Here is a 12872-nt window from a genome sequence, read left to right as displayed (position 1 = left end):
TGAAACAAAAGAAAATAAAAGTGACTAATGTGGGTTGGTGAGTCAACTGTGTTATCTTTGCATATAGGTTTATATCATGCAAATTACTAATAAGACTTGTCCTGCTTGGTTCATGTCACAGTGCTTCAATATACTCAAGATATGACTATTTTCTATATCTTGTAGATGAGAAAATTGGAGTTCAGAAAAAAGATGATTCCAATAATGTCAAAATTTTTGTAGGTGGTTAAGTTATAAATAAAAAAAAAAATCAAACTTGTATTTATTGAAGGTATACTATGTACCAGACATTATGCTAAGCAAATTCCACATATTATTCATTTAGTTTTTATTTGTCAGAACTCTTTCTACTGAAAGTGAGGACCACCCTTCTTAATCTAGTTTTATAAATATAACGTTCTGTGTGTATGTTCAACTGGGAAATGCAGGAGGCAGCCTCAGACATAGCTGAATTTGTGCAAAAATGATGTTGTCAGGAATTTATCTCACTGTCTTTCAGCTCTGCTTTCCTCTGTATTATTTATTCTCAAAGGGAGTCTCTGCATGTGGTAGGAAGGACGGTCCTGCATCTCCAGATTTGCACCTCCAGATTTACAAGTCTTTAATCACCTTGATCTCAGAAAAAAAGAGACTCCCAAATACCTAATCCCCAGGGAAGCCTGAGTCCTGACTTGTTTCTGGGCCCATTCCTGCATGAATCACCAGGGCAAAGGGATACACTTATTGGACAGGCCTAAGTCATGGCATCTCCCTGGAGCTGGAAAAGAGAGACACACATCATTCCTTAAGTGCATATTGTCTCAGGGTGTTATGACCCAAAGAAGGGGGTGTGATTCTGGGTAAGCCTTAGGAACAGATATCCATTACAATAGGGTAATTATTATGTATATTTACACTCAAGCAAACTGAGGCTTGGGGGAGAAAGAAGGATACTCTGCTTCACTGTAAATACATTGTAGGAATTGAGCTTATCCCAAGGAGATAAGTGCAATACCCCAAATTCTACAAAACAATAAAAAGGATTTATGTTTTGAGTACGTTCAAGGAATGCCAGTCTCACTACCGTCAGAAAGAAGACATTTGATAACTACACTATCATCTTCAAAACTAAAAGGTACAGAGATTGCTTTATGTAGACATAAGTAATTGGGAGTTTTATGGACATTCCGGAATGTGTATCTTTCAATGACTAACATTTTAATGGGAAAACACTACTCAAAAAACCTAAATTTTAGACTGTCAACTCTTTTGAAGGCTGTGCCTATTTATTTTTGCATCCATACCAGATACAGTGCCTGACACACTGAAGGCACTCAGTAATTCCTTGTTGAATCAGTGAGTGAAGATGGGTGGGAGACAATGCAAGTCAACTTAATTACTTAGTAGTGAATGATACAACCCAGGGATACCTCAGAAGTATTTTCTATCTGCGGAATTGAAGGATCTGTATGTCTTGAAAATGAAGCTATACATGTCCACCATGACTGCATTTTGAGAATAACTATTCTATTAGCATGGGCCTGCTTAGGGAGCTGCGTCAAACTGTATATTGGCTCTGTCAACCGATTGAGCTGACACTTACAGACTGGTGACTGACTGGTCTCCAAGTACTAGTTTATGCTGTGCCTTAGTCATGATTGGATTGGGCCAGATTAAACCTATGTCTTAAGACTCTGAACTGGAGTTTGTGGGAATCAGGCAGTTTATAACAAAAGCAGAAATATAAAGACATCCAGAGTAGAGCCTTGTAAATGGTGTACACTAGAGTTAGGATATTTGTTTCTCTGGCCCCAAGGACTAGAGATCCTGACCAATCACCTAAGTTGTTGATCTATTACTAGAACTATATTTTTTCAGTAAGCTTTTAATTTTAACTCCAGTATAGCTAACATACAGGGTTATATTAGTCCCAGATGTACAATATAGTATAGTATTCAGTGATTCTGTGCATTACTCATAGTGGTGCTCATGATGATAAGTATGTTCTTAAATTCCCATCCCTTCTTTCAACCATCCCTGTACCCATCTCCCCTCTGGTAGCCATCAGTTTGTTCTCTATAATGAAGAGTTTGTTTTTTTGGTTTGTCTCTCTCTTTTTTTCCCCCTTTGCTCATTTGTTTTGTTTCTTAAATTCCCCATATGAGTGAAATCATGCAGTACTTGTCTTTGACTGACTTGTTTTGCTTAGAGTTATACTCTCTAGCTCCATCTATGTGGTCGCACATGGCAAGATTTCATTCCCTTTTATGGTTGAATAATATTCCATTGTATATACACACCACCTCATCTTTATCCACTCATCAGTGGATGGACACTTGGGCTGCTTCCATAATTGGGCTATTATAAACAATGCTGTAATAAACACAGGGGTGCATCTATCTCTTTGAATTAGTGTTTTTGTATTTTTTGGATAAATGCCCAGTGGTGTGATTGCTGGATCATAGGGTGGTTTTATTTTTAACTTTTTGGGAAACCTCCCTACTATTTTCCACAGTGACTGCATCAGTTTGCATTCCCGCCAACCGCACGAGGGTTTGTTTTTTTCCATGTGCTTGCCAACACTTGTTTCTTGTGTTTTTGATTTTAGCCATTCTGACATGAACGAGGTCAACTACCTAGAACTATTGCTGTGCCTTTTAAATAGTCCAGTTTCAGTGAGGTCTGTCATTTGGTAAAATAACAGCATAACCATCTACAATTCTGTTCACATTTTAAATTGGATCATGCCAAACAGTGCAGTGTCCAGAGCTGGGCAGGCAAAAGGGTTTGGTTTTGAATTTTAATAAATACACTTGAAGAGAGTGCTGATGCTTAGACCAGAGGAAGAGATTATAAAGATAAATATAGACAGATGTAAAAAGAAGAATGAGTATATTCTTCATAGCTATAGAAGAAAGGCCAATCAATAAAAGCAACAGAGAGGTAGATTTAACTGAAGAAGACCTTTTTCAACCTTTTGCTGACTTGTGAAAGATGATCTTGGACAATAAAATTGTAGTGATATTATAGATGAGATTTGTTCAATAGAGATTCTTCAATGTAAAGAATGTGTTGTCCAGTTTTATAAACAGTTTTCTTTTCTTTTTTTTTTTTTCAGGAAACTAGTCTAATTATTAGAGGTGGACTTAGCACAAAATTGAGAGTTCCTCATTTGCAATTGTTTGGGGAAGACACGACTCTGTTTTTGTATTTATGAATTATTTTCCCTAAAAAAGGCTTCCGAAATTATATAAATTCAAGGTCTCATAAAACCTAAATTAACCATTGTTAAAACTGATGACTAACAGTTCCACAAAGATTTAAAACTATTATATTCATATTTGAAGCCACACATTTGAATGACTATTCTAATTTATTCATGTAAAAACTTTAATATGTGGAATTCTAAAAAGAGCAAATATATTCATTTGTAATGCACTGATGAAAATTGAACCAGCATAATAAAGAATTCTGCAGAAATACTAGCTCATAAAGCACCAGTCCATGCCTACACATGGAAAAGTAAAGGGATTAAAATGGATATCTATTTTCTTGAAAATCAGAATTAAATAATACATTTTTATGATAGAATGAGGCACATAGTAGGCATTCAATAATTATGTGTTTCTCTCTGGAGATCTTGCATTTCTATGATTTTATTTAAACTTGATTTTCAACTAGAAATGTTACCAATACTTAAAGTTACTTATATTTTTGCAAGAGTTTCAGATAAATTGACATTCTACTTGGTGTAAGAATATATTTTTAAATTTAAGGGTTATAAAAAAAAAGGGAATCTACTCATTACCAGCAAAACAAAAAATAACTCGAATAGGAAGACAAGCAATATATAAAAGTGGTGTTTTTGCTTTTATTGCAAATGAGTCAAAAGCAAATATTTCATTATCTTTTTATTAGCCCATTTTTATAGCTGCATTTGGGGTAATATTTTATAAATGGCATGCATAAAGTGTGTTTGTTGTGGCTTCTTTCAAAAGAAATAATGATTTGTGTAAAATATTGCTCACATAGTTAAGTTGAAACCTTAGATTAAAAACAGGAGCCAGTTATCTCATTTCAGAATACTTAATTTTTCTCAAAGCTGATAGTTTTTATCTTTGGGAATCCCTGTAGTCAAGATTCCCTTTCTTGAAGTTTTATTTGGGACTATGGTTATATACAGTTTCTGCTCAGTCTTTGCTTAAGAAAGAGGGTCACTGCTGTCACAGAGAATGACAGTGATCCTTACAAACTGCAGCAGGGGACCATAAAACTCTGTTGTGACCTCTTAAAAAAAAGAAAAAGGAGTATAATGTTTATGACCTAAAATAAGGATGGTTTTTACACCCTCATTCTTTACACACACTCTCTCTCCTACACACACACACACACACACACACATACATGCATGCACTCACACACACATACACAATACTACACAAATCCTGCCCTAGCTACTATAATTTCAAAGCTTTCATTGAAAGCTTTTTATTTGGTATGTTTTATTCCTTCAGAAGTTTCCAAGGTTCTTGGTGATGAATTGTTAATAGAAACTGGGAGACACCTGCAGCCACATTCATCCATTTTAATCATGACATGTCTCTGCACAAGATCCCCAAATGTGTTTTCCCTTCAAACTTATACATGCATTACTTATCTTCCAAGAAAAATAATACAAATTGTTACCAGGGCTGATTCTAAGGATGCTGATCAGTAAAACAGAGAAATTTCAAAGCATTTTAATTATACCTAGAGCTTTCAAGGCTTTGAGACTTTTATTTATCTTTGAATATGGCATAAGAAATGAATTTTAAATTACAGAATATAGTTTGAAACTTCTAAGATCAGGCACACGTAATTTGTATCCTTACAGGATTCAGGGGTTGTTCTGGCAAAATCCCTTTATCTTGTTCTTCTGTACATTTTATTATTTAGTGGGTTTTAATTTTTTAGCTGGTAACACTATAAAGTAGAGTTTATTTTTTATATTAAGAATTATTTTGAGGGACACCTGACTGGCTCATTTAGAAGAGCATCTGACTCTTGATCTTGCGGTTGTGAGTTTGAGCCCCACGTTGGGTATAGAGGTTACTTTAAAAAAAAAAATAAGTAATTATTTTGAATATTTCAATTAGGCTGGTAAGATAGAAAATGTAAATGTGAAATAGGATTTTTTTTTTCTTTTTTTAGAGCAATTGAGATGGGTAGGGGATAGGGGCAGGGGAAAGGATAAGGATGAGAGAATCCTAAGAAGTCTCCATGACCAGCATAGAACCTGAGTGGGGCTCCATCTCAGGACCGCGAGATCATGACCTGAGCAGAAATCAAGCGTCTGTTGCTTAACTGACTGAACCACCCAGGGTCCTCTCAAATGGGATCTTTTATGTCAGAGATAGTTCTGCTTGTGGAATACAGGCCCGTTTCAGATATGGGATTTGGAAATTATGGTGTTGATCACAAAATGGCTCCTAGTTATAAATTTAGCCTTGTAAGACTTAGTTCAAGTGAACTCTTTCTGGGAGTGGGGGGAGAATTGCAAGCAGGTTCCATGTCCATGGTGGAGAGCTGATTGGGGCTTCATCTCAGGACCCCGAGATCATGACCTGAGTGGAAATCAAGAGTCCATTGCTTAACTGACTGAGACACCCAGGCGCCCCTCAAATGAACTCTTATTGACATTTCTCAACAGAATTTAAAAATGTTCCAATATCTGTTGATGATAATTCATCTTTCTAAATTATATACCCATAGTTACACACTCATAGTTAAAAATAATGACTTGATACTTAAGCTAGAGCTCATTAATTATTATAATAGAAGCATTTTGGTGAGGAAATATATTCTTACATTATCAAATAATTTACAAATTTGCTTTAACCCCTCATCGCTGAATCTCAATTAGTTTCCTTTAAACCTAAAATGTATGTGATTGGTAGTGTGGCAAAATTTTATGCTTAGAAGTAGAAAATTATATGTGATGTATGAAACTATCTTAACTAAAAATATTGACATAAGTAACATTTTCTGCATGTATTACATTTATTGGGCATGTCTATTTTTGGCAATCTCATTGGAACTATGAATAAATTTTTTATTTGCTTAAGTTTATTTGAACCATCTAGTTTCATATTTTCCCCTGATTTTTAAGAATATCCAAAAAACATCTGAATTTGTGTATGTGTAAAAATAGTAGAATTATTCTATGAATAGCTGTCCACATCTGATAAGAGACCACAGTTACGTTTCTGCTCTGAAAATTATTTTGAATTGTGAGTAAAACATTTTTACTGTGTCTGAAATATCTCACAACTACAGATTAAATGTAAATTTCTGGGACTATTGTTCATAAATTATCATAATAACTCATTTGTAATAATCTTTTTTCTCAGATAAATCATTATGTGTCAAGGTTAACAAAACATGGGAGTGTCACTTTATAAAGTTTATAAAGTCATATAAGAGATTTAAGTAATATTCTTAAAGGCCAAACTTAAAATTATATGTTAATATTTGAAAAATACACACACTTGGTTCAGAAATAGAACTTTTGATTTAATAAGGCATTTGAGCATTCTCTTCTTTCTCATAGCTATGACTATACCAAATATGTACAGAATATCAGATGTCCATATTGGTTCATTTTGAGTTAATTTCAATATCCATTTACATAAATGAGATTTGTTTGGATGACTCAATATATACAGCCTCTTTTTGATGACTCAGTAATTACATAAATAATATTCTAAATGCTAAGTTAGTGGTCTTACGTTTAAATGTCTTTCTTTCCCGCATCTCATTGTTTTGCTTTGTTTTCCTTTGGTTTAGATCGAGGCACTGTGCAGAAGGTGGTGGTTCTTCCCTCTAACAGCTCTGCCAGGGGTGAGCTCATTCTGGAGGAGCTGGAAGTCTTTAAGGTTTGACCATCTCTTCTGTTAATCTCAGTACATACATGATGGATGGAATTCTTTCATCTTAGGGCCACTTGGGTGGAAAAAAAATATTTGATAAAGGATCAAATAAATATCATAAGTTTTTGAGTATAGGAAACACCAGATAAACTGAGAAATATAGAACAAATATTTTTCTGAAGGTTTTTTTTTTTGCATTTCAAGTTATCTTAACATTAAAAGATTTGCTTTTTCAACTATTATCACAACTCAAAGAATTTTGGTCATCATTATTTTTATAAATGAGTTGTTGTGGTCAAGGTCGAAAAGATTTGCCAGCAAAGGGCTTTTATCATTTGCTTCACAAGCCACTGAAATCCAAGTGCCTTACATTATTGATTGTTAGATAAACTTTCTCATATTTTTTTTTATCCAGGAATTTTAAGAAAACTGCTTTGTTTCCTCTTATTTTATGGCTTTCAACTCAAATGACATTCAAGTTACATAAAACAAATGTTGTCTCTTTACCGCTCAAAGCTTCATGTTCTGCTGAACTTGAGATTTCATTATTACTCTCTTTGTTCTTAAATTTCGGCTTAACGAAAAGAAGAAGAAAGAAAAACAATACACGACATCAACAAAAAGGCACACAGTGGGAAGTTCAGTCCTGTAAGGCATCACCTGCTCTGGGCAGAGTGCATATTCTTTCTGGATCTGTGACTTGGGAGAGCAGATCTGTGGTGTCCCTTCTCTTCTTAAGATGTAAGCCATTGTAGTTCAGGTGATTTCTCTGATAAACATTTGGAAAGATGGATAAAACACAGTCAGAGAAGCTGTTAGGATTGCAAAGATACTTTGGCATGGAATCAATCCTATTGCAGACTACTATTTCCAACTAAATCAATCAAGAAGAAATGGCCCACGCACAGATGCCGCCACCCCAGAGCCGCCAGCATGGCCCGCCCTTGGTCAACACCCTTGGGTCTTTGACATTACCTTGGACAGTGAGCCCTGGGGTTTGTCTCCTTCAAGCTGTTTGCAAAATTCCAAAGACAACAGAGAACTTTCATGCTCTTAGCACTAGGGAGAAAAGATTTAGTAATAAAAATCCCTGCTTTACAGGATTTTTCCAAGATTTCAGGGCCAGGGTAATGATTTCACGGGCCATCGTGGCACTGGCTGCAAGTCGATGAATGGAGAGAAAGCTGATGATGAGAATTTCATCTGAAGCCCATGGGTCCTGGCACCTTGTCTATGGCAAATGCTGGACCCAACACAAACGGTTTCCAGTTTTCATGAGCACTGCCAAGACTGAGTGGTTGGATGGCAAGCTTGTGGTCTTTGGCAAGGTGAGGGAGGGCAGGAATATTGTGGAAGAGCTTTGGGTCCAAGAATGGCAAGACCAGCAAGAAGATCACCATTGCCGACTGTGGACAAATCTAATAAATCTGACTCCTGTTTTATCTTAACTACTAGGCTATTCTTTCTGTAGCTTAGGTGAGCACCCCTTCACCCACATCTGCTCAAAATATCCTGTAATTTCTGTGATCTCATTGCAGTCCTGTGGGTTCATATTTTCCTTAATCCCCTCCAAGTCTAGCTGGATTAAAGATTTAAGTTTATGATGTAACATGATAAACAACAACAAACCAAAACAAACAAACGGTCCATGGACATCCAAAGACCAGAGTCAGCCTTTAACTGAGTAAAATTAGCACTTCAGGCCTCCCAGGAGCAGACTGTTGCTGGTTTAGTCAGTTGCTTTGCTTAGTTGAGTGAACTCAGGATATATTGACTTATTAATACAGGTTCCCATATTCACCAAAATTATTGAATTTATAAGCATATAAGTGATCAAGATGCCTTGTTTAGATTATGCTAATTCATTTTAAATGTAAAGAAATATTTTTTAAAAGTAACCAAATGAAATCTGAGGAACTCTGGAAAAATTTCCAGTATCTTGTTGAATTTATAATTTTAAATTATAAAATTTTGGCATAAGGTTTTTTGTGATTAGTGTGTTAATATTGTGCTTACAAAATGTTAACTAGGTACATTCAAGTGTTTTTTTTTTTCTATGCCTTGCTTTATAAAGGAATTGATTGTTTCCTTAGATTAACCAAAAGTACATTATATATAAAATATTTTTTCCCTCATTCAGTTCAATACAGACAACTTGGCTAGCCAAAATAACATAAAGTACCTTATTCTGGAATTTGCTTGAAGAGAGCAAAAAATGCCATTGGCAGACCTTCATTTTTAATTCTGAAATATAATTTTTTGATAATCAGAAAACATTAAGTGAGTTTGACACAAACCCAAGCATGTAAGTTATGGAAAGCTCTTAAAGAAATGGGAGTCATTCTGGTCATGTGCTAACTACTTATGGTGTGTTATATGAGTTGTGCTAGTGTTATCATTATGAAGAATAAACTCTCAGTGGAAAAACAGAGTCTGTCAAAATGCATGTGGGGGCCATCAGCCCAAGAGAGAGAGACTAAAAAATTTGAACTTTCTTGTGGACGTGTGTGCCAGTGACTGATATAGCTAAATTGAGAGACACAGTTACCAAATACACTTACTTACTGTCTTCAACAGTGTTTGTGTCATATTTTCTGAGGTGAGGTAAAAATAACTGGGTGTGTATGATATACTGTGATTAGCACGTGAGGAAATAATGCATTTGAATGGAAACAAATTCCTAAGCGAAGTGTCACACTGATACACTGCAGAAAACTCAAACTCAATGTAACCTTAAAAAAACAGACTCTTTGTTTTTATAGAGTGCAGAACCATAATCTCTTTTAATCCTCTATTCAGAATATTTCCGGAAAATACATCCAGCTTCCTCAAACTTAACTTGAATTGGTGGTACAGCTAGTAGTAGTTGCCTGGATGGATATAAATTGCAATACCTTTTTTGTATGCATATGTGTATTTCTAAGCTGTGATCAAAACACAATTGAGTGTTTAGATTGAGCTAATCTAATAATATCGCCATTTTTTTCTTTTAAACGTGTGTAAGAACACACACTTCCAGAACGTGAAATAATTGTAGGTACCGTTAATTTTGAGAGCTTGCTCTCACTTGCATTTTTCAAATAAAACTTCACAGATGATTATCAGGTTATCATGAGTCTGGTTTTTAAAAGGAACTCATAATGTTTAAGAAGTAAACTCTATGAATAGAGTCACTTTCAAAAATGATTACTGGGGCGCCTGGGTGGCTCAGTGGGCTAAGCCTCTGCCTTCGGCTCAGGTCATGATCTCAGGATCCTGGGATTGAGCCCCGTATCGGGCTCTTTGCTCAGCTGGGAGCCTCCCTCTCTGCCTACTTGTGATCTCAGTCTGTCAAATAAATAAAATAAAATGATTTAGTAAAAAAAATTTTTTAAAAGGATTACTATTTCAGAAAATCCTTAGGTGCTTTCATTAATTCGCATTTATCAAAAGAGAACCTTTTCTAACTATTTCTTTTTTCCTTTTTTTTTTTTCAAAGTTGTAAGATTTTTATTTTTATTTTTTCTAACAGTATCTCTTTGTTTGCAACAGGAGAATTAAATAGTATGATTCAGGCTAATGTGTCTTTCCAAAGCAACATTTGGCAGCTACATGGTAGTTTCTTATGCAGACACTTGAGTTGTGGGGGAAGAACATGAGCTGCCATTCCACAGCATCTTATCTACCCCCATCCAAACCTAAGTTTTATTCATTGTATTCAGTATTCCAAGATATAATTTTTTAATTCTTCCAAATTTCTTAGATTTTGTATTTCTAAAGATTATATTGATGATGTGTTATAATTGCTACTTTTTAAAATTTAATCATATATTTGTAAAATATATCATATATATTTAATCAGATATTTGTTAGCACAACAGAGGAAATGTACGTTAGAGACAACTAGGGCTAAACTTTGAGTATATGTGCATGTGTAGAGAAATGATGATGTCTTGAATTTTAACAGACATGAGAATATCTTTAATGCAAATCTTTTTAAAGGATTATTTGAACAGCTAACAATTTTTTTTCAATTTTTCAGAATCGTGCTCCTATAACAACAATGAAAATCTCATCCAAGAAGGTAAAACAACTCCTTTTTTATTTTCTTTACGTATTAAAAATTTTACTGTTGAGAAAAATATATTTTATAATTTTAGAAAAATTAATATTAGTATTAGAAAAATAATTATTATTTACAATAACCACAAAATCACCTTTAATTTTGATGCATAGTTGACAGGCTATGAATGAAAGACAAAATAGGTCTATTTTGTATAAAAGCCCAGGAGAGCAGAACATATAAATATATACTGCAAGATATCCCAACATTTTGTATATCCTATATATCCTGTATTCTCAAATATTACAGTGTGTGAAGCCAACCAAAATAAAAATAATCTTTTGAATGAAGACTTTGGTATAATGTTTGGGCTGGTGTCACAAACATTCTCAGGGGCTTGGAATGAGTAATCAGTCCTCTTCCGAGTTCCTGCTGCTATCACTTGTTTGAAATGTGTAATGCATTCTTTTATACTTATTGCTAAAGAAATGCTATTTTTTAGAGTTTATATGTGTCATTTAAAAAATCTGAATTCTCAGATCTAAACCATATAAGGATTTGGGTTTGAGGGAAGAAATGTTTGGCTATGATTATCAGAAATGTTTCATCTTCTAATTCATGCCTGCACATGCAAATACACAATGATCAGAAAAAAAGGAAAAGCCCTATCCCAGTCTCTGCCTATGCAACATATACACCTCTCCAGCCCCAAGGCGTTCTCTCTGGAAGAAAGTTCCAAAGTTCATATTGCCAGAAATGGAGTAGGCTTCAGAGCACAATGGACGTGCATTTGAATCCCAACTTATCCATAAATTATGAATAAGTTGTTAAACTTCACTGACCTAAGTTTCTGCCTCTATATGGTAATGCTTTTCTCACAAAAGAGTTAATTTATATAAATTGCCTAAAATAAAGCAGGTCCTTCATAACTGCTGTTTCAAGAGCCTGAGACTTATTTTTCTTGGAATATGGAATAAAGGTTTTAAGTATTAGCACAACTGATGACATAAAGTTAGTGTTCTTTACCTTATTTGGTCTGTTACAGATGAAGGAATATTCCACAGTCAGTCCTGTACTCTTTTCACTTGACTCAATTTTATGAAGAAAAATAAATAGGGTACCATAGAGCTAAAGATCTCATCTGTAAAAATGTTTGCATGGTGCATAAGAAACATTTTCCCAAATAACAAGAAGCCATTCGTCACTTTCTCCAGTGTCCCAGGGAGCTGATCCCAAGTCAGAATTGTCTTTGAAGTCAGTAGGGAAGCCCCTTGTTTACAGCAGTTTAATGCAAAGAGAAAGTATCGGAGCAAAATTCAAAATGAACACAGAGCCATTTGTGTGGCCCAGTAGCCCAGTACACAGTTACAGTGACACACGTTACTATCCAGGCTGTAATTCAGCTGGTAGACTCATAGTTCACAATCCATTCCATTGAATTTCAATATGCAGTACACATACACACATGGGAAAAAATGAGTATTAAATCTGTCTTCAACATCTTATATTGTAAATAATTAAAAATGTTTCTTTCAGTCATTAGATTTAGGGCAGGATAATTATTTCAGTTTTGGGAAACTCATTTGCACGTCTGCATACTTCATTATTTTTTCAGTGAGAAAGAAGTACAAATTGCCAACGGTATTTTATGTACATTTAAGCACTATGAATTTAGTGCCTTCCCTAGTCTTCAAATTATTTTATTTTCTATTTTATGCTTCTTTATTCTCTAATTTATTCTTGCATTCCGTACAGCAGAAAATAGTTGGATTAATTTTTTAAAAAAGATAATTTCTAGAATGAAACTACTTGTATTCTTTCCTTAAATAAAGCCGTTTCCTTAATTTAGCATAGCTGATGCTTTCATTATATTATTTATTAATGTACTCAATAAACACTTATTTGAAATGTTCTTAGAGAAATGGTTATTGTCAAAATACACC

General features: G+C 34.5%; 1 protein-coding gene across 1 annotated transcript in view; it reads left to right on the top strand.

Moving 5' to 3' along the window:
- The window catches only part of SEMA3C (semaphorin 3C), a 174732-nt gene that overhangs the window by 142736 nt on the left and 19124 nt on the right, over positions 1-12872 (top strand). Inside the window, exons 13-14 of the mRNA XM_044245906.1 lie at positions 6805-6893; positions 10909-10950. Coding sequence (XP_044101841.1) covers positions 6805-6893; positions 10909-10950 — 131 coding nt within the window. The remainder of the gene's footprint in view (positions 1-6804; positions 6894-10908; positions 10951-12872) is intronic.

Source organism: Neovison vison, chromosome 4 (genome assembly GCF_020171115.1).
Source record: "Neovison vison isolate M4711 chromosome 4, ASM_NN_V1, whole genome shotgun sequence".
In the NCBI taxonomy this organism is placed as follows: Eukaryota; Metazoa; Chordata; class Mammalia; order Carnivora; family Mustelidae; genus Neogale; species Neogale vison.
Note: the sequence above shows the minus strand (reverse complement) of the source record. Positions and strands in the feature narration are given on the sequence as shown.